General features: G+C 42.4%; 1 protein-coding gene across 1 annotated transcript in view; it reads right to left on the bottom strand.

The window, feature by feature from the left end:
- Window positions 1-24,326, bottom strand: part of INTS9 (integrator complex subunit 9) — a 77,869-nt gene that overhangs the window by 46,913 nt on the left and 6,630 nt on the right. The window contains exons 3-8 of the mRNA XM_009907735.2: window positions 19,365-19,425; window positions 16,596-16,658; window positions 12,495-12,634; window positions 10,406-10,492; window positions 5,052-5,172; window positions 2,949-3,083 (exon numbers count right to left, since the gene is read on the bottom strand). Of these exons, the coding sequence (XP_009906037.1) occupies window positions 2,949-3,083; window positions 5,052-5,172; window positions 10,406-10,492; window positions 12,495-12,634; window positions 16,596-16,658; window positions 19,365-19,425 (607 nt within the window). The remainder of the gene's footprint in view (window positions 1-2,948; window positions 3,084-5,051; window positions 5,173-10,405; window positions 10,493-12,494; window positions 12,635-16,595; window positions 16,659-19,364; window positions 19,426-24,326) is intronic.

Below are 24,326 nucleotides of genomic sequence, written 5' to 3'. Positions count from 1 at the left end.
CTCCAAGCTAAAGAGACCTGGCTCCCTCAACCTTTCTTGTAAGGGAGATGTTTCACTCTGCACAGTCTGTCCCTGTAGCTCCCAGATGTAGCTGAAGGACTGACAATTAAAAGGTCCAAGGAAATGGTGTGGCAACCTGGTCACTGGCAGGCAGTCAAATGTTAAAGCAAATGTTGCTCTGCATCAGCTGTGCATAAAGGCTCACACTTTTTTCACTGAGGTGAATCATGTGACATGTTTTACACTGGCACTTTATTAAAGCAGAATGGAAATGCATACCCACTTCTCTTCATTAGCAAATAGAGTAGATATTCTGAAATTATACTTTAGTGTGACCTGATACTAGATATATAGTCTTGATACTCAAAATTTAGCATAATTCAATCTTGAAAAGGCAAAATCCACTTCTCTTTCTGCAGATGCAGTATAGCTATGGTGAAAAGCTAACTTTTAGCCCTGCTCTGGCCTGGGATGCTCTTCCCACAGCTGCAGTTCAAGCAAAGATGGGCAACTGTAGCCAGCTGCATGGTAGTCTATAGTTTTTTATTCTCAACAGACCTTTTCTGGTCTAACCAACCAGGAAAGATTTGTACCAGATGAGACCAATGAAGAGATTTCCTCTTCTGAACTTAGAAGATCACTGCACAGTTAATTCCCTTGCTCACAGCCCCTCAGTGCCAACCTGAAGTACTCGAGACCTTGCTCTATTAAATACGCAGGGGAATTTCATCTCAACTTTCACAGAAGTATACATTGTGCACCACCTTGTAGGACCAGACCTGTTCCATGAGATTGATTGCAATCTTTGACTTTCCATAGCGTGCCTGTGAAAATGAAATGCCAATAGAGCAATAAAAATAATGTTGAATCTGCCTGTGATAATGTAGGTAATGATTACGCCATATTAGATACGCATAATTTCAGCTGCTGTTGCACTGAGAGGGCTTGCATTGATTTTTGTGGGTTAATGTAAAGAATATGTCTTGAAAGGCTTTTAGTGACATGCCTGAACCTGTGCTGTCAACTCCTGTTCTCCACTTCAGTGACAACAGTGTCAATTCCAGCCTCAGTAGAGTGCGAGGCAAAATTTTCAATAGAAACAATCTGCCAGAAGACAGAAGTAAAGGCAACAATTAGTGTTGCCAGACTGAACTCTCAAATAAACCCTTATTTTCAGCAGCTATGTATACAGAGCCTTGTTGAACCTTTCACTTATGCTTCCCACAGGCTCGCTGTGGATTTCACAAGCCCTATGAGGAGAGGCTGAGGGAGCTGGGGTTGCTTAGCCTGGAGAAGAGGAGACTCAGGGGTGACCTTATTGCTCTCCACAGCTACCTTAAGGGAGGTTGTAGACAGGCAGAGGTTGGTCTCTTCTCCCAGGCAACCAGCACCAGAACAAGAGGACACAGTCTCAAGCTGCAGGTTTAGGCTGGATGTTAGGAAGAAGTTCTACACAGAGAGAGTGATTGCCCATTGGAATGGGCTGCCCGGGGAGGTGGTGGAGTCGCCATCATTGGAGGCGTTCAGGAGGAGACTTGATAGGGTGCTTGGTGCCATGGTTTAGTTGATTAGATGGTGTTGGATGATAGGTTGGACACAATGATCTTGAAGGTCTCTTCCAACCTGGTCTATTCTATTCTATTCTATTCTATTCTATTCTATTCTATTCTATTCTATTCTATTCAAGCTGCTGCCTCCAAGATCAGCCCAACAGCCAGCATTCACTGCACTGAGTTTTATCTCACCACAGAATCCCTTTGGTTGCAAGAGATAGTCAACTGCTGCTCATTTTTAATAACTATGAAGGGGGTTCCAGAAGGGTATCTTGTCAAATACTGGTGCTGCTCCTTCACTGGAAGGTGACAAAAGGGCACAACCCTGTTTCTCATCAAAGAAGAGAAACAGGGATTGAGAGACTGATAAACTGCACGTAGCTAAGTACAGCCATACTATTAAGGATGGTTTATTTATTGCATTTGTTCAGCTCCTGAGATCAAGCTTTTAAATGAAGGATGCTCAGAAGCAAAGCTCTTTAGAAGATACTCACCTTGGGGGAAATTACTTACTGATCATGAACCTGACACATTTTCTAAATGATTTTAAAATACCTCCTGTGAATATTGCTTTTAACTATTTTGACAACTTCTGAAGCACACAGCACTGCAAACTTCAAGCCATTCTTCACACTAAGAATTTATGGATCTAGAGAGAATTAATTTACTGGAAATTACATCTACAGCACTATAAAGACTTTGTCCTTAGCAGAACAGGGTAGAAAAGTTGGCAGCCAGTTAGCTATCATTTCTCCCAAGGAAGGATGTTTCAGAAGTGATATAGAAGCAGTTGGTGAACTGTCTGTAAGGACTCTTCAATGAAATATAGATTAAAAGAAAAAGTCTGTAATGCTGTTGTTTAACTCTCTTGAAAAAATCCTATTTCCCAGCTGGTGAGAAAGTTAACATCAAATCATTAGTGACAAAGAGTTTCAGTTATCTTTTCCTAGTAACTGTTGATACTTGTCCACTTACCAGGCTAGAACGTCTTCTCAATGCCCATTAAGTCTATCTAACTGCTAACACAGGTACCTTAGTACAGCTTCTACACTACATCTGATCCCAGCTGGAATAAGGCTCCTCTATTATTTTTGAGCAAAGAAACTTGCCTCTATGAACACAGGAAGTGTGTTCACCTTCCTGTCTCCCTAGAACACGGGAAGTTCCACCTAAACATAAGGAAAAACATCTTTACTTTGAAGGTGGCAGAGCAATGGAACAGGCTGCCCAGAGAGGTTGTGGAGTCTCCTCTGGAGGGATTCCTGGAAGTGATCCTTTGCAATCTGTTCTGGGTGACTCTCTGCTTTAGCAGAGGGGTTAGACTAGATGATCTCCAGAGGTCCATTACAACCCCCACCATTCTGCAATTCTGTGGAAGACTAAGAGAGGCCATACCTGAGGGTGCGTTGTAAGTAGAGAAGATCCTGAAACATAGGAAACCTTTTCATAGTGGGACTGGATAATCCAATTGGAACTTCCAAGAGCATAGCCTGAGCTGAGAGGAGTGACCTGCACAGCACCAAATAGTTCCTGAAACAGACAGCAAAAGACATTAAACTGAGTGAGCTCCCAAGAGAAGTCAGAATAGGCCATTTTATCATCAGTGGTATCAATTTGGAAAGCAGTTCTGCTATTCAAAGCCTTTATGAAGCTAGTTTCCTGAGCTTTATGTCTGATAGTTATGTCCGATACCCATGTCTAATAGGACACATGCTCTCAAGAAAAGCTTTTCCTGAGGTAGGGCCTTCACAAAATCTGTCTTCCACGTGAATTCTACAGCATCTAAGCTCACACTTAATCATAGCTTTAAATAGGGGAAGAAACTGGGGTCTTGATTAGTCTGCCTTTGCTGTATTGAAGAAGCCTAAGGGAGCTTTACACCCTAAAGGCTTTACATCCCCTTAGTCAAATTGTATTAATAATGGCCAGTAGGAGAGAAGGAAGGACAAGTGGTTCTGATTCTGTGTGATTCTGTACTGATATAAAATCTATTTGGGTTACACATTTTGCTGTGGAAAACATAAGCTTAACTTCAAATTCACTCAGCTTCTAATGTTATTTCTTTTTAAATGCTCTCAACTGGTGATTTAGAAAGAGCACTGCAAACTCAATCCAAAATTCAGTCTCAGCGGCAACCTGACAGTTGTCTCCTTTCCAGGTGTCATTAGAAGGTGGATTGCTTTATCTCTACACAGTAATGTGTTATTCTTGGTTTTAGAAAGGAAAATAAGCCTCTGTGTATAACTCACTAATGTGATCTACTTTCTGGTTACTGAATAATAGAACAAGCATCTGACTCATGCAATACTAATGATTTTTCTAGTATCTCAATACATATTTGGATGCCTTGCAAAACAAGGCAAAGACTCCATCCCTCCAAGTGTGTAAACCAAGGATCTGATATGGAGACATGAAAAACGGGTATCAAACCATTCCTGATGCTTTCACCCAGTTTTGGGTTAACCGCCTAATTAGGATCCAGTAATTTTTAAAGTCAGCTTTGGGAAGAGATAAAACAGATCTCTTCCTGGTAGTTATAAAAGACTGATAGGCTGTGATGCACAGATCTAGAATTGGGTGAGATGCACCCACACTGTTAGGAGAGTTGAAAATGAACAGTAACCATCCATGGATACTGAGGAACTCAAATTGCCCTCAACCTGTCCAGCTGCTACACAAAGCTGCAGCAATAAGCCACCATGTCAGTGGTGCCTTGGGGTCTTCACCAGTTGTAATGCAGCACCACACAAACTCCAATTCAACAAATTTAGCACACAGCACCACTGGTTACTGTTTCAAACTGTCTTACACAGAAAGAGCAATCTCCAAACTTCAACGGCCCACTGCTTAAGAAAAGGAAGCAAATATTGGGTGCACAACTTATTTTAACTCACTTTTTTTATTTCTTACAGCCCTGAGCAACAATAGTATCATGGCCCACATGCTGCCTACAAACCATAAAAGAACTCACCTGCAGACCACTGAATTGTTGGTTCAGCTTGGTTCTAGAAGTGAAATTGTCTATATTCAGTAGCATTGTAGACAACAAGCGTGAGCAGGGAACACTGGGAAAAGAGTTTCTGAAGTTCAGGACAGACCATTAGGTCTTGTTTACAATCCCTAATTTGCAGTATTTGCTTTAGTGGAGGCTAAAGCACTCAAAAGATTCCCAGAAGTGAGGTACGGTAACTCAGGAGGGGATGTGGCTGATGAGAGAGGATACATGCATTTCGTACATCCTCCCAGCTCTCAGTGGGCCAGCCATCAACTCCCAATTTGAAGGTGCACTGCCTTAAAATCGGCATCCCTGAGGAAGAGGAGGAACAAATGGATACTCCTTGATCTCACCAAAGAAGAGCCCTTCTTGGGAAGCACACTGAGAGACTGTGCTAACAGAGGATCTAGAGGGGAAAATGGAAAAGGAAGGGCATTTCCAGAGAAAAGCTGGGAAGCAGCAAACTGTTACTGTTGACCCGAGGACAGATTTATGGTACTCACAATCTTCTGAGAATATCCCACCAGCTGGATCTTGCTGAGCGCTGCGTTCACTTCTGGCATGGTGTAGCACTTCCTCCACATAGACACCTCCACTGCATCCTTCAGAGGGGCAGGCAGTAATCTGTAAAGGTCGACAGAGTGTGGGCATTTTCACAACTTCCTGACGGACCACCAGCTTTTATTCCCATTTATATTCTCTGGGTCTTAGGTTTTTCTCTTTTTTTTCCTTTTTATTTGAAATACACATGGTGCTTCAAAGTTAGGACAAAGAACTCCTGCTTGTTGAGAAGAACCACTCTGCCCATTCTGCTTCATGCCAAAGCCTGCTCTGCTTCAGCTTTCTTTGTTGTTGTTCCTCTTCATCCCTTTCATCAAAGAAGTAGCTGTAATGAAGGTGTTATAGCGACTCTCGTGTTATTTTCACCACTGATGAAAGATGCTGGATGATCTGACACATCAACATGAAACACACCACTAGAACTGGTAGAGCTGACTGGGGTCTTGGATCAGTATCTATTTTGCATATCCTAAGAACATGAAAACAACCTACAAACTTGTGATTAAAATTCAGCCCTGTGCAAAGGCTGGCTCTGCTCCCATTTTTGTCACCAGTCTCTTCCAAGAGCATGTGCCTCTGCACCTCAGCCCTCAACTCAGATACCCCCCTTGCCTTCTGAGTGTACTGTCAAGGATACATTAGCTGACACTGCAGAGCTCTTTGAAATCCCCTACACGGAAGTCTTTAAGATGTTTTACACCAAAGTAAAATCCATCCATTCTACTCTTCACAGGCATTACAAGTTAGCTGGACAGCCTTGTTGAGGGAAGAAGTGAATTGTAATGTCCCAGGCTGTAAGAGTGATGGCTAACTTCTGGGAAATAAATCTTCCTTAGCAACATGAACTGGGGCAGGAAGCAGCACAGCTGCCAAATGTGTAAGAAGAATAGGAAATTTTTTTTTGGGTATATTAAACGAATGCTAAATCAAAGGCCAATTCAAACCAATTTCCAAAGATTTATGGAAATTGGTCAAGTTTCTTTGATCAATTTGTTTAAAGGAATTCAATTTATTGTTATATCTACTAGGTCAGTGAACTCCTCCATAATTTAAGGTACTGAAGAAGAGATTAAGGCCAGCTACTGCCAAGATGGCTGTACAGGTCTAGTGTGCTAACTGTAATTCCAGCACAGCCTGGCTGAAAGCACAACGCTTAAGGAAACAAAGTCTTCAAGGTCTTTTTTGGGAAGTCATAAACAACAAAAGGCCAAACAATGTGGATAGTTGTCCACCGTTGCACTGAAGCAAATTGCCTGTAAAAGCCTTTAACCTACCATAAGAAGCATTTAGAGTTGCATGCTTTCAGGAGCTTCTCTTCTGGGAAGAGGAGAATTTATCTCCAGGTAATGGAGAAAAGTGGGGAATTGTCCTTGGTGACTGAAGTAAGTTTCTATTAGCCTTGACTCTGGCAACACTGCAAGCATATGCTGATTCCTAACAGAGACTAGAAGCACCAGTGTCCAATGGTTTCATTCTTTGCTGAGTGGCACATGGAGACAATGAAAGCTGGTGATTCCTCAGATGTGTCTCTGCTGGCATTCAACCTGTCACCCATGCTTTTAAAATCTGTACAGAAAGTTACTAGGGGATATTTAAAAGTCTGGAGTTAATCTACTAACAGTATGGAAACATCCAATTATGGATCACCTCATAAGGCTGAGAGACCTGGGGCTGTTTAGCCTGTAGAAGACTGAGAAGGCATCTTCTCAATGCTTATCAGCAGCTAAAAGGAGGAGGGGGAAAGGATGGGGACAGACTCTTTTCAGGCCAGACTATTTTCAGACAAGGGGCAATGGGCACAAACTGGAACCCAGGAAGTTCCATATGAACATGAGAAAAAAAATTCTTTCCTGTGAGGGTGACAAGAGCCCTGGACCAGGCTGCCCAAAATCTCGCCTTCTCTGGAGAAATTTCAAAGCCATCTGCATGCAATCCTGGGCAACCTGTTCTGGGTAACCTGGCAGTGGAGCTGGAGAAAATAATCTCAAGATGTCCCTTCCAACCCCCACTATTCTGTGATTCTGTGTAACAAGCAGATGTGTGTGGGCAGATGCCAGGACAACCAAGCGATCATGAAGTAGTGTGGTCCAGTGGTTACAATACAAAAGGTGTGTTTAAGAAACTCAGAGGTTTATATTCTTAACTGGGCACCCACACAAAGCCAGCCCCTCCTGTTCAATGCACAGGATAACATCTAGTAGATGACACAACATGTTCTTGTTTGAAGGGAGAGAGTGGCAGTACCAAACTAGATCATAATGCTGGCTTCTCTTGTCCACTACTCTGCGTCTGGAAACAGCCCACTTCAGATGCTAGAGAAAGGCAGAAGGAATCATTAAACAGGTAGCTGACAAAGTGTCTTCCATAAGGCAAACTTCCCCTTTAGCCCCTTGAATCCTAATCAGTGTGAAAGATATCCTGGCTGAGCATCTACAGAGCTTCCACAAGACTGCTCATCTAAAATAAAAACCAATTCTAATAAAATTTGCTAAGCAATTAGTTCAGACTGGATCTGATAATGGGAAAATGTAAGCCACTATAAAGAACTTATTATATTTTACACTGTATTTGAAGTTAAAATACTTCAGTGCTTTGTCTAATGAAGATGATGATACTTTGTGTTTTAGGCTAACTCTTTAGAGTAGAACTAGCTGAACCATAAAGCAGTAATGGTGATTGATCAGTCTGAAAAAGTCAAGTTAAGAGTCAGATGTAATAAGTATTCTGCTCTAGCAACAACCAGGCATTGAAAATAAATCACCAAGGAGCACATTTTTTTAAGCAAGGGATGTCAGCCCAGCCATGCATGTGCTATTAGCCAGGTGTTAATTTGTGGATCACTAGATGTTTGCTCACATGCTCTAATAATCAGTTCCATTCACACTTTCCTGACACTTGTCACCAGAAATCTCAAAACACTTTGCAAACATTAATTAAGTTGCTGTATGCCCTCTGTAGTGGATAGGAGCTCCACTTTACAGAAGCTGAAGGGGGTAACTCAGAGTACAGGCAGGGCACAGTTGGAAGGGGAATTCAGACTTAGCCCTATGTTCCAGTTCACAGACCACACTGGTTTCTGCTAGCCTCAGGGCAGAGTTTATGACATAGAGACTTGTTACCAAGCAGCTGCAGGGCTACATCTGGCTATCCCTGCTAGCAGAGGGACAGAATGCCTTCTATCCCTAGGGGTTAGGCTCTTAGACTTTCCTCCTGCCTCCACTGGTGCTGCATTACAACAGCTACTTGACAGTACCTATCAATACTTCTGAGGAAGTATGAGACAGAAAAATTTATTTTAAATACCACTCCAGCAAAAATATTCCAACCTTCTACCACAGCTGAATAAGAACAAAGAGCATCTCTCTGTATTAGCCTCTGGAAGAGTCAACAGCACACAAAGTGCTAGACAGTGCTTTTTCTAAAATATGACCACCAGGAAAGTGACATTAAATGAGCTCCAAGATGTATGATCCTCCTTTTAAACCATGCATACAAAACACAAGCAGTCGTGTGCCCAGAATAATGGCTGCAGTTCTCTCTCTTCACATCAGTGTGAGCTTCAGGAATGGCTCTGGACATGTCAGGGAACTCCAAAATGAAAAACCTCACTATTGTGATCAGAGTAGACATCACAATCACAGAATGGTGGGGGTTGGAAGGGGCCTCAGGAGATCATCCAGTCCAACTCCCTTACTAAAGCAGGTTCACCTAGATCAGGTTACACAGGAATGCATCCAGGCACATTTTGAAAGTCTCCAGAGAAGACAGACAGCACAAAATTTAATCAGCTTTATTGTCTTTAGTTTTGAATTGCCTTCTTCAGAAGAATGAGACATATAGTGCTGAAACAAGACTGCTCCTAAGCTGAGTACAATATATAGTTAAACATATGTTAATTTGGATTAATATATTGTGTCCTGTCCTGGGTTCCCAAGGAACTACTGGAGAGAGTCCAGGGAAGGTTACAAAAGTGCTGAGGGGACCGGAGCATCATTGTGAGGAGGAAAGGCTGAGAGACCTGGGGCTATTTAGCCTGGAGAAGAGCAGACTGATAGGGGATCTTCTCAGTGCTGATCAATATCTAAAGGGCAGGGGTCCAGAGGATGAGGCCAGATTCTTTTCAGTGCTGCCATAGGGCAAAAGATACAAAGTGGAAGCCAGGAAGTTCCACCTAAACATAAGAAAAATTTCTCTCCTTTGAGGTTAGCAGAACACTGGACCAGGCCGGCCAGAGAGGATATGAAGGCTCTTTTTCTGGAGGGATTCCAAACCCTACTAGACACAATACTGTGAAAGCTGCTCTGGGAGACTCTGCTTTATCAGGGTGGGAGGACTAGGACTCCAGAGATCCCTTCCAACCCCCACTCATCCATGGTTCTATGTATTTTTCCTTTCTTTCCTTTGTGATATTGGAAAACATCGAGACTATTTTTATAATGCACGAAATAATTCATTTTTAGCAAAAGTTTAAATCAAGCCACTTAGGAATTAAGAATAGAAATTGGAAGATCAATTAAAAATGCACAAAGCAGCTTTTATAAATAACTTCCTAATCAACTGGCCTTATCTTTAAAATGTGCTAAAACCAAAAGTGTCTCCTCCACACAATCTGTTGTGTACCTAAAACTGTTTTATTTCCAAGGAAAGAATTATCTGCAATTAGTAAATGGTAGGGATGGTTTTCAGGCTTTTAAAATTTTAGGTGTAAAAGACCTCAATTTTGAGTGCCTTGTTTTTACAAATAGATGGGAGAATGGACATGGAGACAAGGTTCATTACCTTCTTTTAGTCATATTTAATTTTGCTTCTAAGCTTTAGAAAGCAAAGAAACCAAAATCTTTGCTGTTCAAGTGTAAAAGAGGCTGCATCTCTGAGAAGGAAGGTAGGTCTGCTCTTTGGTTGACCACCAGTGATCTCCAACAGTTGTGTCTTGACTTTCTTAACATTTCAGCCAACATCAATATATATATATCATTTAAAATTAGAATTATTCCAATACAATATAGTTAGGTTTAAAAAGCTTTCTAATCTAAAGAACTTTTACATTGTTCATACAAAAACTATGTGAGAGGATGTCAGGGGAGGTACCAAGTCTCCCTCCAGGAATCAACTTGTATGGTTGTTTGGATTATCAACAATATGCAAGTTATTAAAGAAAGAACCAAGTCATAGCCATAAACCTCTTGGGCTCTTTTTATCCTGCTTAATGGTTGCAGCAATCTCAAATGGTGGCAGCTGAACCACTTTGGTTAGTGTTTTGGGACAGTCACCCTTTTCCAGGTGGCTTGTTCCTTACCTCTGTACCTCCTTATTCTTCCACATGGAGGCAGACTGAGCCTTTGGCACACGTTCAATAGAATTCACCAATTCTTCCATGAGAAGTCTGAAAAAAATACCACAACTAAATTAGTATTGCAGCCTTTCACACAAGAGAGACCTGTCCCAAATGCTTCCAAAATAGCACACAAATTCCAACACTATCAGGCTGTTTTAAAGAGAGGTTCTTCCTGCAGAGGCAATTACCCCACACCAATACAATTGGTATTTCCCCACTCTGTGCCTCAAGCTCAAGTTAATGCAAATCTGTCTGCCTGCTTGCAACAGCAAAGGATCTGGCCCAGAAAGTGGCAGGAGAGGAGGAATTCCCAAATCTCTCTCCTGCTGCACATGATTTCCTTGGTACTGACTGCTTGTCTTAAGGAATGAGACACAATACAGGAAGATAACTCATTAACTGCTGCCTGCTTGCCACCTAGAGAAGCCAAGTACACTGTCAGAATGAACTCTCCTCATCTACAAATGTACAATACAGCATTTGAGGCAGAAAAATATCAGGCATGAAAAACTGGAACTGCAGATTTCACTGCCCAAAACTAAACGGTGGTTGTAATTGCACACATGCTTTCCCTAGGAAGTGACAGATCTAAATGCAGAAGAATGGCATATGGAATTAGTTGTGGTGGAGAGAAGAACACCAGGATACTCTCCAATAAGGGTATGCCTGTTAGCTACAGGCTACAGGCCGGCAGTAGCCCAGAGGTCTGCTACTAGTTCATATTTATACAATTCCTTTCTCCTACAATGGCCTTCAGTTTCTGTTTGTTTTTACACAAAAGGAGAATTACTTTGGTGTGTGAAGTTTGCATAGGACCTTTAACAGACAAAGATTCCTGCCCTGAAGTGCTCACAGAGTAGTTTAGATACCATGGCCTAATCTGGTTTCTAGTTCTTGAATGTGGAAGCTGTTCTATGCCAGAGATGCACACAGCAAAAGCTCAGTTTGACTTCATCAGAGGTGAAACCTCCAGCCCTTGGTACTGACTTAGGGAATGAAAGACTGCCAGATTTGATGACTAAGTATTATATGTTTGACTGCATTGTCAGGTCTTACGTTTCCTACTTCAGTGTCAAATTTATGCTGTTTTGCTTAGCGCTTTTCTGGGAGATTATAGATGAGGGAACTGAGGTTGTTTAGCCTGGAGAAAATGAGGCTCAGGGAAAACCTTGTCCACCTCTACAACTTCCTGGAAGGAGATAGGAGGAAGGTGAATATTGGTCTCTCCTCCCAAGGAACAAGTGATAGGAAGAGAGGAAATGGCCTCAAGTGGCCCCAGGAAGGTTTAGGTTGTAGATGGGAAACAATTTCTTCCCCAAAAGGGTTGCCAAGCCCTGGAACAGGCTGCCTGAGGAATTGGTTGAATCATCATCCCTGAAGGTATTTAAAGGACACATAAATGTGGTGCTTAGGAAGATGGTTTAGACTTGGTAGTGTTAGGTCAGTGGTTGGACTCTATGATCTTAAAGGTCTTTTCCAGCCTAAATGATTCCATGATTCTATCTTGACTGTCATACAAGATGAAGCCAACTTAGATTCCCTTCCATAATGTCAAGGAAAGTGTGATTATATGAGTTCCAAATGCTGAAAAACTATAAAGCAATAAACTTAAAGTCACTTATTATTGAAAAGATGTGTGATTTCTCTTTTGTTTAATCAGAGCAGAGAGGACCAGGAGAGAATTTTCATTTGTGGTTTTTGAAGGTTTGAAGCTGGCTGTGTGGTAATTAGAACCTGTGGAGGTTGGAAGAGACATTCTAGATCAAGTCCAACCATTTGAGGTGTCTCTGTCCACTCAAGATCTGCTATCCCACATCTGCTGCCTGGACTGCCCACAAACACCTGCTGTAAATGTTGAAGACAGATGGTTACAGAAGTTGGGAAACAGTGAGTTAACACATTTGCAGCACTGAGGACTTGGCTGTCATTCAACTACTGCCTAAAAGCCTCTTCAGAACATTAGATACCACTATTCTACCCATATCGTCCTTTACACCTTTTCCTTAGCAGTGATGAAAGAGGAGAAGAGAATATTAAGGGCTTTTTTTACCTGCCAATTTGAACAGTGGGCTCAGTGGCATACACTGTTCCAGTGAATCCTGTGTACTCTGTGATATAGGGTAATGCCATCATGCAGTGATAGTTGGAGATCAAGATTACATCTACCGTGGAGAGGTCAAGCAGCTCAGTCTGAAAACAGAGGAAGGAGATAAGCAACATGTAACCCTTTCATGTGGTTTAACCAATGGCTGAAAAACTTCTTATTGCAGGAATGGAATTGACATAAAAAAAAAAAAAAAGAGAGAAGGGAGCATGTCTAAGCTGTTGCAAAGACTAATTTTTTCCCTTTTTTACCTTTAAATTAACAGGATTGATTTTAAAAGCTTCCGAAAACGATTCTGTTCTCAAATCTGCAAAGGAAACCATGCCCTGGGTTTGTCTGTCATGTAATGAAATGGCTGCCATTGAGAGGCATGATGAGCACACTTTGATCAAAGACCTTATGTGTGCTTTCTTAGGGAGGAATGCTGCCACTTCGGTAGGGATTTATTGGGGTGCCTCATTTTTCACACATACCCAGCAGACTGAGAGATGAATGTAGATTGTATTTATTCATATGCTTAAATTAACTGCCATATTTTCCCAAACTAAATGCTTGGCATCTTCCTCTTTCACGTTCTCTAGGGCAGGATCCTCATAAGCTCATTCATAGGATCCAACAAAACAGACACGCAGGTCCAGCTCATTTTGATGTGAGAGTTAAGGCAGCAGTTCAGAGAGTGAAAGGAGATTTCACACATTGTTAAAGGAATTTTAATTAGAAATATTTACTGGTAGTGCTATAACACAAATGCTGTCAAGTCAGAAATCTACAAGATATATGACCTCTAACTCAGTTATTATAGAGCAGCTAATGGAATTCAACACTCATCAAGCACACATTATCTGATTACAAGGCTCGGTCCAGCAATTTGAATAAAAAAGGCAAGAAAGTAGGTCACTCGGCTTTTCAGAGGGCTGACACAGTGCTCTGGTGACAAGCTGCTTAACTCATAGCTAAGCATTCCTGGTTTCAGTCCATGATCACAGCTGATGTGGGTGGCATGATCTCCAAGCTGAGTACCGGAGGTGAAACATCATCCTCAGAGTTATGACAGGACACTCTTATCTTACTAAGCTTGCCAGGCAGAAATATACTCACTACATGGTATCAACGTTTGCTGACACCTGCTCCTACCTCTCTGGCTCTTCATGGCTTGGTTTTCAGCACACCATACAGAATCAAAGTGGGACTCATTTAGCCCAAGAAGCCATCAGGAGGATACAGACTACAATTTCCCAGGCTCAAGCATCCTAGAAACATCTCCTAACAGGATGAAGAGTGTCAAACCCAAAACAAAGTAAAATCTTCCCTCGGACTTGTGGCAATCTCACTAAAAGTGCTTATGTGCTGAAGAGGTTTAAAAATGTTTCTTGAATGGGAAGTGAAAGAGAGCAGGAGATTGCCAAGCAAAGAGAGGGCTGCACCCTGCACTCTGACATGTGGAAGTGTACTCTGCTGCTGAGACAGCCTCTTATCACCTTGTGGCTTCTGGATTATATTCAAAACTTGGCTTTCTCTGGCAGTGGTGTTCCTGGAAGTGATAGTGTGATTCTCAAACTAACTGCTTTTGCAGACAAGTTTCTTCAAAAGAAGTGGAATGGAAGAAGACAAAGGACGACAAAGTCTCTTTCAAACAAGCTCCTTCTTACAGTGTGCTGCCAAACACCAGCAACATTTTGACTCTGCTGAGGGATTCAGCTGGCCATGACATCTGAACCCTCCTCCACACAGGGGAGTCTGTGAAGCCAGAGATGAGAGCTTTGTGTCACTAACAGATCTGTTTCTAAGGCTTGTGGAGAGACTTGGCACCTGTTGGAAACTTTGGAAACCAAAGGATTTGAGAGGCCATTTGTCAAATCCCGACAATGATGACATGCAGCTTGTTGCTATCTTCTAACCGTAACATGCACTGCTGGGAAAACAGTCCTGAGTGATGACACTGGTCTAATGAAGCAGCAGCTCCCCATCAGTTATACTTAGAGCTACACATGTGGCCTAACAGGAACCAAGGTGGTCTGATGAAGCACCCTAAACCCCACCATAGCCTCAATTCTGAAGGAAATCTGGGATGTAAACTTGTCCTTCCCAAGATCCAGGCCAAACTGGCACTTTGTAGCAGTACAGATGCTTGCTACATCACTCTCTTCCACAGGATAGTAACCAGAAAACTCATAAGCCAGAGTTATTAAGTTTTGGGGTTGTTTGTTTTCATTTGTGATTGGATTATATCCATGCCAGTTGCAGAAAACAAGCAGTTGCACACAGCTCTGTTGATGTCACTTGCCAAAATCAGCTCCAGAGCTGCCAGCTTGCTTCGAAGAATCAAGGTGACAAGAGTCAGAAGCTACAAGAGGCAAGTTTTATGGAATCAACAGACAGAAATGCTATCACCAGAACCCCAGTAATGTGACAACAACCTTCCAGGAGTGTTTTGTATTTCCTGTCAATAAGGTCAGGCAGAAAGGCAAAAAGAAAAAATTGCTGCCCAAAAGCAATTGTCTCTTTGAAACGCAGAGAAAACATCCCAAGATGAACTGAAAGAATGTTATCACAGCCTGAACACAGCTGAGGAAAGAGGATGCTATTCCTGAATCCAGCAATTGCTCCTCACTGCTCACCTCCCACTCTCTGCTCAACTTTTTACTTTTTCAGCTCTCCTACATACACCTCTCAGCTGATCAGTCAGGTAATCCCAGTCAATTCAAACATTTTTCAATAGTCTTGCTTTCTGCTTTTGTTTTGTTTTGTGTACTCTTGGAAAGAAAGAAAAACCCAGGTTGAGGAGCAGGCACTTGCAGTTGTGCCAGTGGATACAAAGGTACAGATCTTACCTCACAGAAGCTGAGACAAACAGCTAAGAAGGCAGCAAAACTTTGTAACCTGGATTTGCTGCCAGCAGAACACCACAACTGACTGCAGCCCGGTGGAATCAAACAGTGGCTTAACCACAGGGCCAGCTCCCTGGGGGAACTCCACTTGGCAGGTCATGCATCTGTGGTTAGAGACAAGCAGCTTTCCTTGTCTTCATTCACTGACCTTATCTAGATCAGCACAAGTACCCTGTCATAACTGAGTTAGGCTCAGTCATATTGTATTTGGAAAGCCCAGAAAAAGGGACAGTTAAGTCTCAGTCTTCTGTGAGATACTGATCTGCTCAAGGACACCTTCCAAATCTCCCTAAACCATTGTATAAAAGGGTTGTTTCCATTCTTTTTCCAGTGACATGGATATTAGAGGCACCTTAACAACACAGAGGTTTTAGAATTATTATTTACTGAGTGTTAGAGACCTTACAGCAGCCTTCCATTATTTGAAGAGGGCCTACAGGATAGCTGGAGAGGGATTTTTGCAGACAGGTAGTGATAGACAAGGGATAACAGCTTCAAACTGGAAGCAGTTGGATTTAAATTAGACATTAGGAAGAAATTTTTCACCATAAGGGTAGTGAGGCACTGGAACAGGTTGCCCAGAGAAGTTGTGTAGGCTCCAGTCCTGGGAAGTGTTCACAACCCAGTCACATGGGCCCTTGAGCAGCCTGGTCTGGTAGGAGGTGTTCCTGCCCATGGCAGGGATGTTGGAACTCTACAACTACCTGAAGGGAAGTTGTAGACAGGTGGGGGTTGGTCTCTTCGCCCAGGCAACCAGCACCAGAACAAGAGGACACAGTCTCAAGCTGCACCAGGGGAAGTTTAGGCTTGAGGTGAGGAGAAAGTTCTTCACAGAGAGAGCTGTTGGCCATTGGAATGTACTGCCCAGGAAGGTGGTGGAGTCACCGTCCCTGGAGGTGTTCAAGAGGGGACTGGATGTGGCACTTGAAGCCATGGTTTAGTTAGTCATGAGGTATTGGGTGGCAGGTTGGACTTGATCTCTGAGGTCTTTTCCAACCTTACTGATTCTATGAGCTAGATGATCTTTAAGGTCCTTTCCAACCCATACCATTCTATGATACTAGTAAACAGGCATAAATCCAATGGTAATAGTTTAGCAAGTTTCTCTCACATGACTGAATGGAGATGGATTTTTCACTATGGCTTTGAACAAACTCACCTCTGGTAAACAGAACTCGGGCACAGAGTCTACAAACACATGACCAGAGCACTCCTTTAGTTCCTGTATGAAAAACACATCAAAAGAGAAGATAAATTCAATGCAATGTTACTCCAGTGCAGCAGATTTTGCACTTTCAAGTACTTTTCATGACAGGTCATTTCCAGCCAGTTACTACATTATGTTTAAATCTTTTCTAGATATAATTTACTGTAAGCAGATCTGCTGAACTTGCTCTCATGAGAGATCATGTGGTACCTAGTTACAGGGCAAGGGGCAATGGGCACAAACTGGAACACAGGAAGTTCTATCTGAATATAAGGAAAAACTTCTCTCTTGTTAGCGTGATGGGAACACTGGAACAGGTTGCCTAAAGAGGTTGTGGAGTCTCCTTCTCTGGAGAGATTTGAAGCCTGCCTGGATGCAATCCTGTGCAACCTGCTCTAGGTGAACTGGATGATCTCCAGAGGTCCCTTCCAACCCACCACCATGCTGGGATTCTGTGATGATGATGCTTGGCACTTCAAGGGATCAGATTCTCATTTAGAGGAATAGACACAGCACTCTGGTAGGCAAGGAACCAGCACTCTGGTAACCAGTGACTGCTTTTGCTGGAGCCATGAAGGAGGTGTTGTCCTAGGAAGCTGCATTTTCTCTGCTCTTCCAAAGGCAGATGTGTTGTCTGGGAAATCTGTAACAATGCAAGCTGACTTTGTCTATCAGTCAGAAGCATGAACTGAAAAGTGAAGACCACTCTTCTCTAAATCACTGCTCTCCTGACTTCAAAGATGTGCACAGCACCTTCTGTAAGACAGCCCTGGTTGTCTTACAAATTAGGAATTTAGTTTTGATTCCAAATAACATCAAACCTTTTCTGGCTTATTAGGGGCAGAACACAATTTTTAGCCCCTGTCTCAGAGCATTTGATGAAACATCTTTTAGGGATCTAACCTCCACGTGGCTCCTTCTGTTAGATTTATTTCTACTGGATCTCTAGTCTTCTATTTCTTCCTCTTTCTTCAAGGTAGAAACCAGAAATCTTTGTCACATGAAAAGTCACATTCTTCAGGATTATGTAGGAAACAAAAATATCCCCAGCTCTAGCTCTAGCCTAACTCACCTACCACCCAATCTGCCTTCTCATGAGGATGCTTCTGTTGCTTGTCCCAAAGCGAGTGGTCTCAGCTAGCTTCAGACTGACAGAATTAAAGATTGAATCCAATTCTTAATAATTACAGTGCACCTGCCAACTAATAACGAATGAGCAATTACATCTAGTGGCAGAAGTCTCCTAACCTCATCTCAAGGGAGTTCAAAATGATTAAAACTAGATCGCAGCAAATTTCAGCGCCTCTCCAGGACTGAAGTTTTATAACTGTCACCTAGAGAGTGCTATAACAGGAATGTCCACTTGGCATGATAAAACATCCCCCTTTGACTCCTTCCTTTGCCTTTTTCCAGCATGGGTCAAAGAATTTACCATTCCAGGCAGTTACAACGGTCAAGGTGAAGGCAAGAGATGCTGCCTTTGAATTTTTAACACATTATTTCCATTGATGCTGTGTGAGTCTGAAGATTTCTCCCAAGCACACGCTGCAGCAGCAGTACCACAGAAATGTAAATACATCACATACAAAAATATGCTGACAGTTCTTTGGGCAGAACAGAGCCCACTGCTCTGAGACCAAGCCTGGGGTTCAGGAGAAACAAATTGAAGGGAATTCAAACTGGGCAATTCCAGTCCTGTCACTGAGCCTCTGTAGCTCTGCAATTGCCAGTTCACATGTGCTCTGAATAGATATGTTACTATTTTATTAACAGAAATGCTGCCTGTACAGTTTCTTTTGTCTCCAATGAGAAGAAAAATCAGGTCTTTAATCTATGATCCTCAGCTGCCTTGCCGGTAGAAATCAGATCAAACCATTTTGTCCACCTCAAAGTCCCCTACAAAAGCAACTATTATTACTGTTTGCCTTTAATGTTCCCACAGTCAGAGAACAGTCTAATAAAACAGTATTTTCTCTACTGATACCTATTTGAAATAGATCTGCCTCTTTTACTAACATCTGACATATTTTTGTGCTCATTGTTCCACTACAGCAGATCAAACTGTATGCTGCAGTGCCAAGTTTTGGTTGAAGCCCCAGATAAATTCTGCCAACAAAACTAATGCAATGAAAAGGGGGGAAAGAAAAATTCTATGTCTCTCATGTAGCTGAGTGAGTCCTGTGTCTTAGAATTAGGAGGCTGGAGAGAATATCCTCCCCGCTATGTCCAGCAGCAGAACACATGTTGATTTCAGAGGCCAAAGAGACACTTTTCCTCTCTAAGAGACATCCCATAGGCAAACCATTCACTTTCCCTTAGCTCTCCTGCGTAGAAAAGTATCTATCAACCTCATTTATAAGCATGCCATGAAGCTTTGGTGTCAGAAAAGTGAGATTGTTGAATAAAAGGCTCTCTTAAGAAGGCAAAGTGCTATTATTTATGGAGCTCCATGAAATAAGACAATACCCATCCCGATGATTTCTGCATTTTAAGAGGATTTTGTAAAAAGCTAGGCTAGCTCTGAAAACTGAAAAGCCCCAGAGCTGCTATTAGCATTTTGTTTCAAAATGTTCTGCTCCACAAGGACATCATGGCTGGTGAGGGTACACAGAGAAACCTTTGCAGTGAGTCAGCATGGAAGTTTTGTTCCTGCAGTACAAGCTCCTAACCCTTCAGGTAGCGTTTTGCATGACAAGAAAATTCTAGCCATCAATACAGTACCTTGTCCAGAAATGTACTTCCGTCTTTCAAAACCCAACCAGGAAGTTTGGACAGCCTGGGGCTGCAGAAAAAAAAAAGAAATAAAAAGACTGCAATATGAATGGCATCATTATCAGTTGCTAAGCACAGATCATCTATCTGATGTCACGCTGGACAAGAACACCATTTCTGTCTCAGGGAACTAACATTCTCAATAACACAGACAGACAGTTTCATTGTCTTCAAGTCATCACTGAAACGACTTTTACAAATCATGATTCTGACACTTATAAGTAAAAGGAGTATGATGCATGCAGGGAGTTTGTTTTTAGTCATTAATAGTGAGAATTTCAATGAGGCTCAGTGCTGCTTACGTTGCCCTGTGGTGAAGGTGGTTGTATGAGCAGAAGAAGGTTGTATGAGCAGAAGGTTGTATGAGCAAACTCAATGCCTGAAACAACACAAAAGAACAGTAAAACTGTTCTGGGACTTCGGATGACAGACAAATATTCCCATCAGCAATGGCAGGGAAAGATCAATGCTCTGGACTAAGTCAGTTTTAGACTCAGAGCTGTGATTTTATATCCACATAAAACATGGTTTCACGCTTTGGTCTCTCCCTGAAGACTCACTCCAACAGCTGCACAGTTGGACAGACAAAGGGACAAGGTGGTTTTGCTGTGAACTGCGTGTTTTAAACTGACAGGTCTGGTACCCATCAGCAATGGCAGGGTCCCCTTTTTTAATTGTTTCAAATGCTAATAAAAAAATTCGAAGTGGATATTGGAATCCTGAGTTTACAGTAGTAACTGCTGCAGCATTTCTTACTGCCGTAACTAAAAGACTTATTCATACTTCACAGTGACATCTGATTCTTGTGTAAGCCCACAAACCCACTGTCTGCCTAGATTCAAGCAAATCTACAGAAATCCAAAAAAGAACAGGTTCAGGAAACAAGAGAATTGAACTCACCTGGAACCAAGCCCTACAACAGCCTCAGATTCAGAGAGAAAAGTTGAGAACATGCTGCAATAAGATCTGCAAGTGTTGCACAGTAAGCTCCATAGAGGCATGCTTATAGGCTATCAGGGATTTCAAATGTAAAGTCTTGAAAACAGGAAATAATTCAAGGGCTCAGAGGAATGCTGCATTCAGACTAACATCCATATAAAAGAACAAATCCTAACTGGCACTCCGGAAAGTCAGGAAGAAGGAAAAAGGGAATGTCTAAGACTTAAGACAGAAGGTAAGAGGTGAGAGCAGAAGGCTATGTCATCAAGAAGATATGCTCAGAGAAGCACAACCTTTTTAAGGATAAAAAGTAAGTCTGAAGAAGTCTGATGACAGAAAGGACAGGTGGGCTAAGATGTACTCCCCACTGCCACATGCCAAAGCACAATTTAAGAGCAGCGTTTTGAGTATTTTGGAGACTAAGATGGGCTGCATAGAAGTGGTGCAGAGAAGCTAAAAGAGCTATGGGGGAAAAACAGGGGAAAGGCAAGAACAAAACACTCTGATATGAAACAGCTTTGACAGATAAAGGAGGAGTGGACAGAAACCTTGGTTGGAAGGGACATCTAGATGCCTGTAGTTCAGTGTCTCAAAGCCAGCACTAGACTAGGTCAGCCATGGCTTTGTCCAGCTGTGTTTTGCAAATCCCTGGAGCACAAGACTCCTGAACCTCTCTGGATATAGGCAAAAGGGTTGGAACCCCTCTGCTGTTAGGATAGGCTATGCGAGTTGGGGTTGTTCAGCCTGAGAAGTCTCTTAAGAGGCCTTATTGTGGCTTTTGAAGGGGCCTATAAGAAAGATGGAGACAATCTTTTTAGCAGGGCCTGTTGTGACAGGGCAAGGGGTAATGCTTTTTAAAAAAAAAAAGAGGGGAGATTCAGAGTGGAAAGAAGGAAGAAATTGTTTACACTGGGAGTGGTGAATGCTGGCACACATTGCCCAGAGAGGTGGTAGATGCCTCATCCCTGGAACTATTCCAGATGAGGTTGGAAGGGGCTCTGAGCAACCTGCTCTAGCTGAAGATGTCCCTACTCATTGCACGGTTTTGGGACTCGATGACCTTCAAAGGTCCCTTCCAACTCAAAACATTATTTAATTCTATGATTCCATGAAACTCTTATGGATAGCTTCCTCACTGGGAGACTAATGTCCAACCTGAGCCTCCCAAGACACAATTTGTAGCCACTAGCCCCTTATACTGCTGCCACTGTCGAGAAGAGTTTGGCTCTGCTGCCTTTGTAAATTCCTTTGAAGTAGAGGTAGGTGGCAGTTAGCTCCCTGTCAGCCTTCTCATTACCAGACTAAACAAGCCCAGCTCCACCCCTACTTGGTGCAGTCATGGGGTCTAGATCCTAACCATCTTGGAGTCCCCTAAACAACCTCTCCAGTTTCCCAGCATCCCTCTTCAACTGGGAATCCAAACCTTGTGGTGTCACCAACACAACACAGAGGAGAATAAACTTTCCCTGGTATGCTTGCCATGCTCTCTCCTAATTTAGCCTAGTATGCACTTTGCTTTATTCATGATGAAAGAGCACTATTGACTTGTACTAAACCTGGCATCCACTGAAAGGCATACACAAGCTTGTCAAGAGAGGCAAAATTAGCAGAGAGGTCTTGCATGGGGGTGAAAGTGGAATAAGCAACACGGAGCAGAAAGAACTCTTTACCTTGAAGTAACACAGTTCCTGCCGACATAGTTTTGACATTGTAATAGAGTGATTGATTAATCCAAAATAGCTAGAACTGTCCCATAAATAATGTGAGCAAGTGTGTCATGGCTAGACAGGAAAGGTTAAGAGCTTCCCACATGTTCATTTCACCGTTTTGCATTTGACTTTGGCACGGGGGAGAAAATACCAGTTGACAAACCTCCTCTAAAGTACATGAACTGGCACAAAAGACCTGGTAGGTACTTTGCCTATGCTCCTGGTGAGAGCAAGGACTGCCATTTCCAAGACAAAGTGGAATCTAAACATGTTTTGATGGGCTTTTTTTGAAGAGTAAAGAACTCTAAAAAAATGTACAGTCCCTTTAATGACTCAAATGGTACATCACTTTCTTCTCTTAGATTAAAGCACAGGCTCTCCAAATGTTTGCTCAAGGAGGGTCCCATGCCAGGTACAACAGGGTTTAGCTACATAGCAGAGATCTTCTGTAATATCATAGCTTTATGCTTCACAGAGGTCAAAAATCAGGGCATCTTTGTAGACCACATACTGAGACTTCTTGAACTCAAGGGATCCATGGATCATACTTTGGGAAGCTCTGGTTTTAAGATAGCAGAGAAGGATAGCTCCTCATTCAGATTTCACGCCGATCCATCTCAGCATAGTTGCAAGTAGTAGCATATCTAGTTCTGAGCACATACAGCTGGCAATAACCTAAGATCTGACAGTTTTACACTCCAATTCTTGTGCTGCTACATGCTTTACCTGGCTTCACCCTATAGCAGGTCCAGAGCAGAGTAATGAAGTTGGTGATTTTTCTGGAGCACAAGTTTTATGAGGAATGGCTGAGAGAACTGGGATTGTTCATCCTGGAGAAAAGGAGGCTCAGGAGAGACTCTTTTGCTGTCTACAACTACATGAGAGGAAGATGGAGCAAGGCAGGTGTTAGTCTCTTCTCCCAGGTAGCAAGCAACAGGATAAGAGAAAATATTCTCAAGTTGCACCAAGGACACAAGGAACATTTTCTTCGTGGTAAGGGTTGTCGAGCCCTAAAACAGGCTGCCCAGGGAAGTGGTTGAATCATCATCCCTGGAGGTATTTAAAAGACTGTAGGTGTGGTGCTTAGGGACATGGTTTGTTAGGTTGGTAGTGATAGGTTAATGGTTGGACTCTATGATATTATGATCTATGATCTTAAAGGTCTTTTCCAGCCTAAAAGATTCTATGATTCATGCACAACCTAAGGCACTTCCCCTAGCCTCTCACCTGGACACTGATGATACACATCAGCTCTGTCACCTGCTTGTGTTATGTTGATAATAAACAATTGGATTTCAGACATATTTAGACATCATGGCAATGGAGACCTGATATATAATGGCACAACTATAAATACTACACAGAGATAAGAATGTTTTAGTGGCAGCCACATTCCTCCTCCAGTTTTTAACTCATTTCCACAACTCCCTGCAGGACATCTGTTTTGTAGTGTACTCAACAGATCAATTACTTGCCCAAGCTTAGGACAATTCTTGCTGTAAGGGGTGTTCAGTCACCTTTCCGACAAGATTGATTGGATTTAAATCCAAGTGTTTGCTCTGATTCCACTGGGCCATCAGGGGTCAAATCTGACATCCTTTCTTATTGAGTTGGAGTCATTTTAGTGCAGACATTCTGGAAGCACTTGGGGAATTCCAGGTTGTGACCTGCAATTTGGCTGTTCATTCCCAGGGCTTGCTATCAGCAGACAAAGCTGCCATATCCCCAGGGAGTGTTGATGCTTGCAGTTCTAAAGAGCCTCTTAAGCCTTTCTTCAATCACCTAATTTTGAAACTTGTTCCTCTCTCAATTTCCTTTTCCTTTGTAGGGCGGGACTAAGCAAATGCAAAGCAATTCTGTCTGTACCTGGACTTCCCAATGTTTCTGAATCCCTTCAAAATCTACTACTGCCCCAAAATGCTGTAGTTATCAATTGCATTATGGAATGGGACAAAAATGGATACATCTGAAGGCATCTGTTTCCTAGTCTACAGCAGAGCTTGAACATGGCAGTGCTCTGCCACATTCTTGAAGAGCAAGACATATATTATCTGTTCTTTTCCTCTCCAAAAATTAACAAATCATAGGAAGTGCTGGACAAACTATTTTAACTTCATGAGATGACTTGGGAAACTCCCTTGCCCAATCGTATTCTCCCACTCTCAAACAAGCCTCCTCTGAATCCAGAACGTTCCCCACTTGCTTCTTTGTGGCTCAGAGGCACCAAATAGTTTTGGTGAAAACTCCTACTGCCTCCCATCAG

The sequence above is a fragment of the Dryobates pubescens genome, chromosome 3, assembly GCF_014839835.1.
Source record: "Dryobates pubescens isolate bDryPub1 chromosome 3, bDryPub1.pri, whole genome shotgun sequence".
NCBI classification, from domain to species: domain Eukaryota; kingdom Metazoa; phylum Chordata; class Aves; order Piciformes; family Picidae; genus Dryobates; species Dryobates pubescens.
Note: the sequence above shows the minus strand (reverse complement) of the source record. Positions and strands in the feature narration are given on the sequence as shown.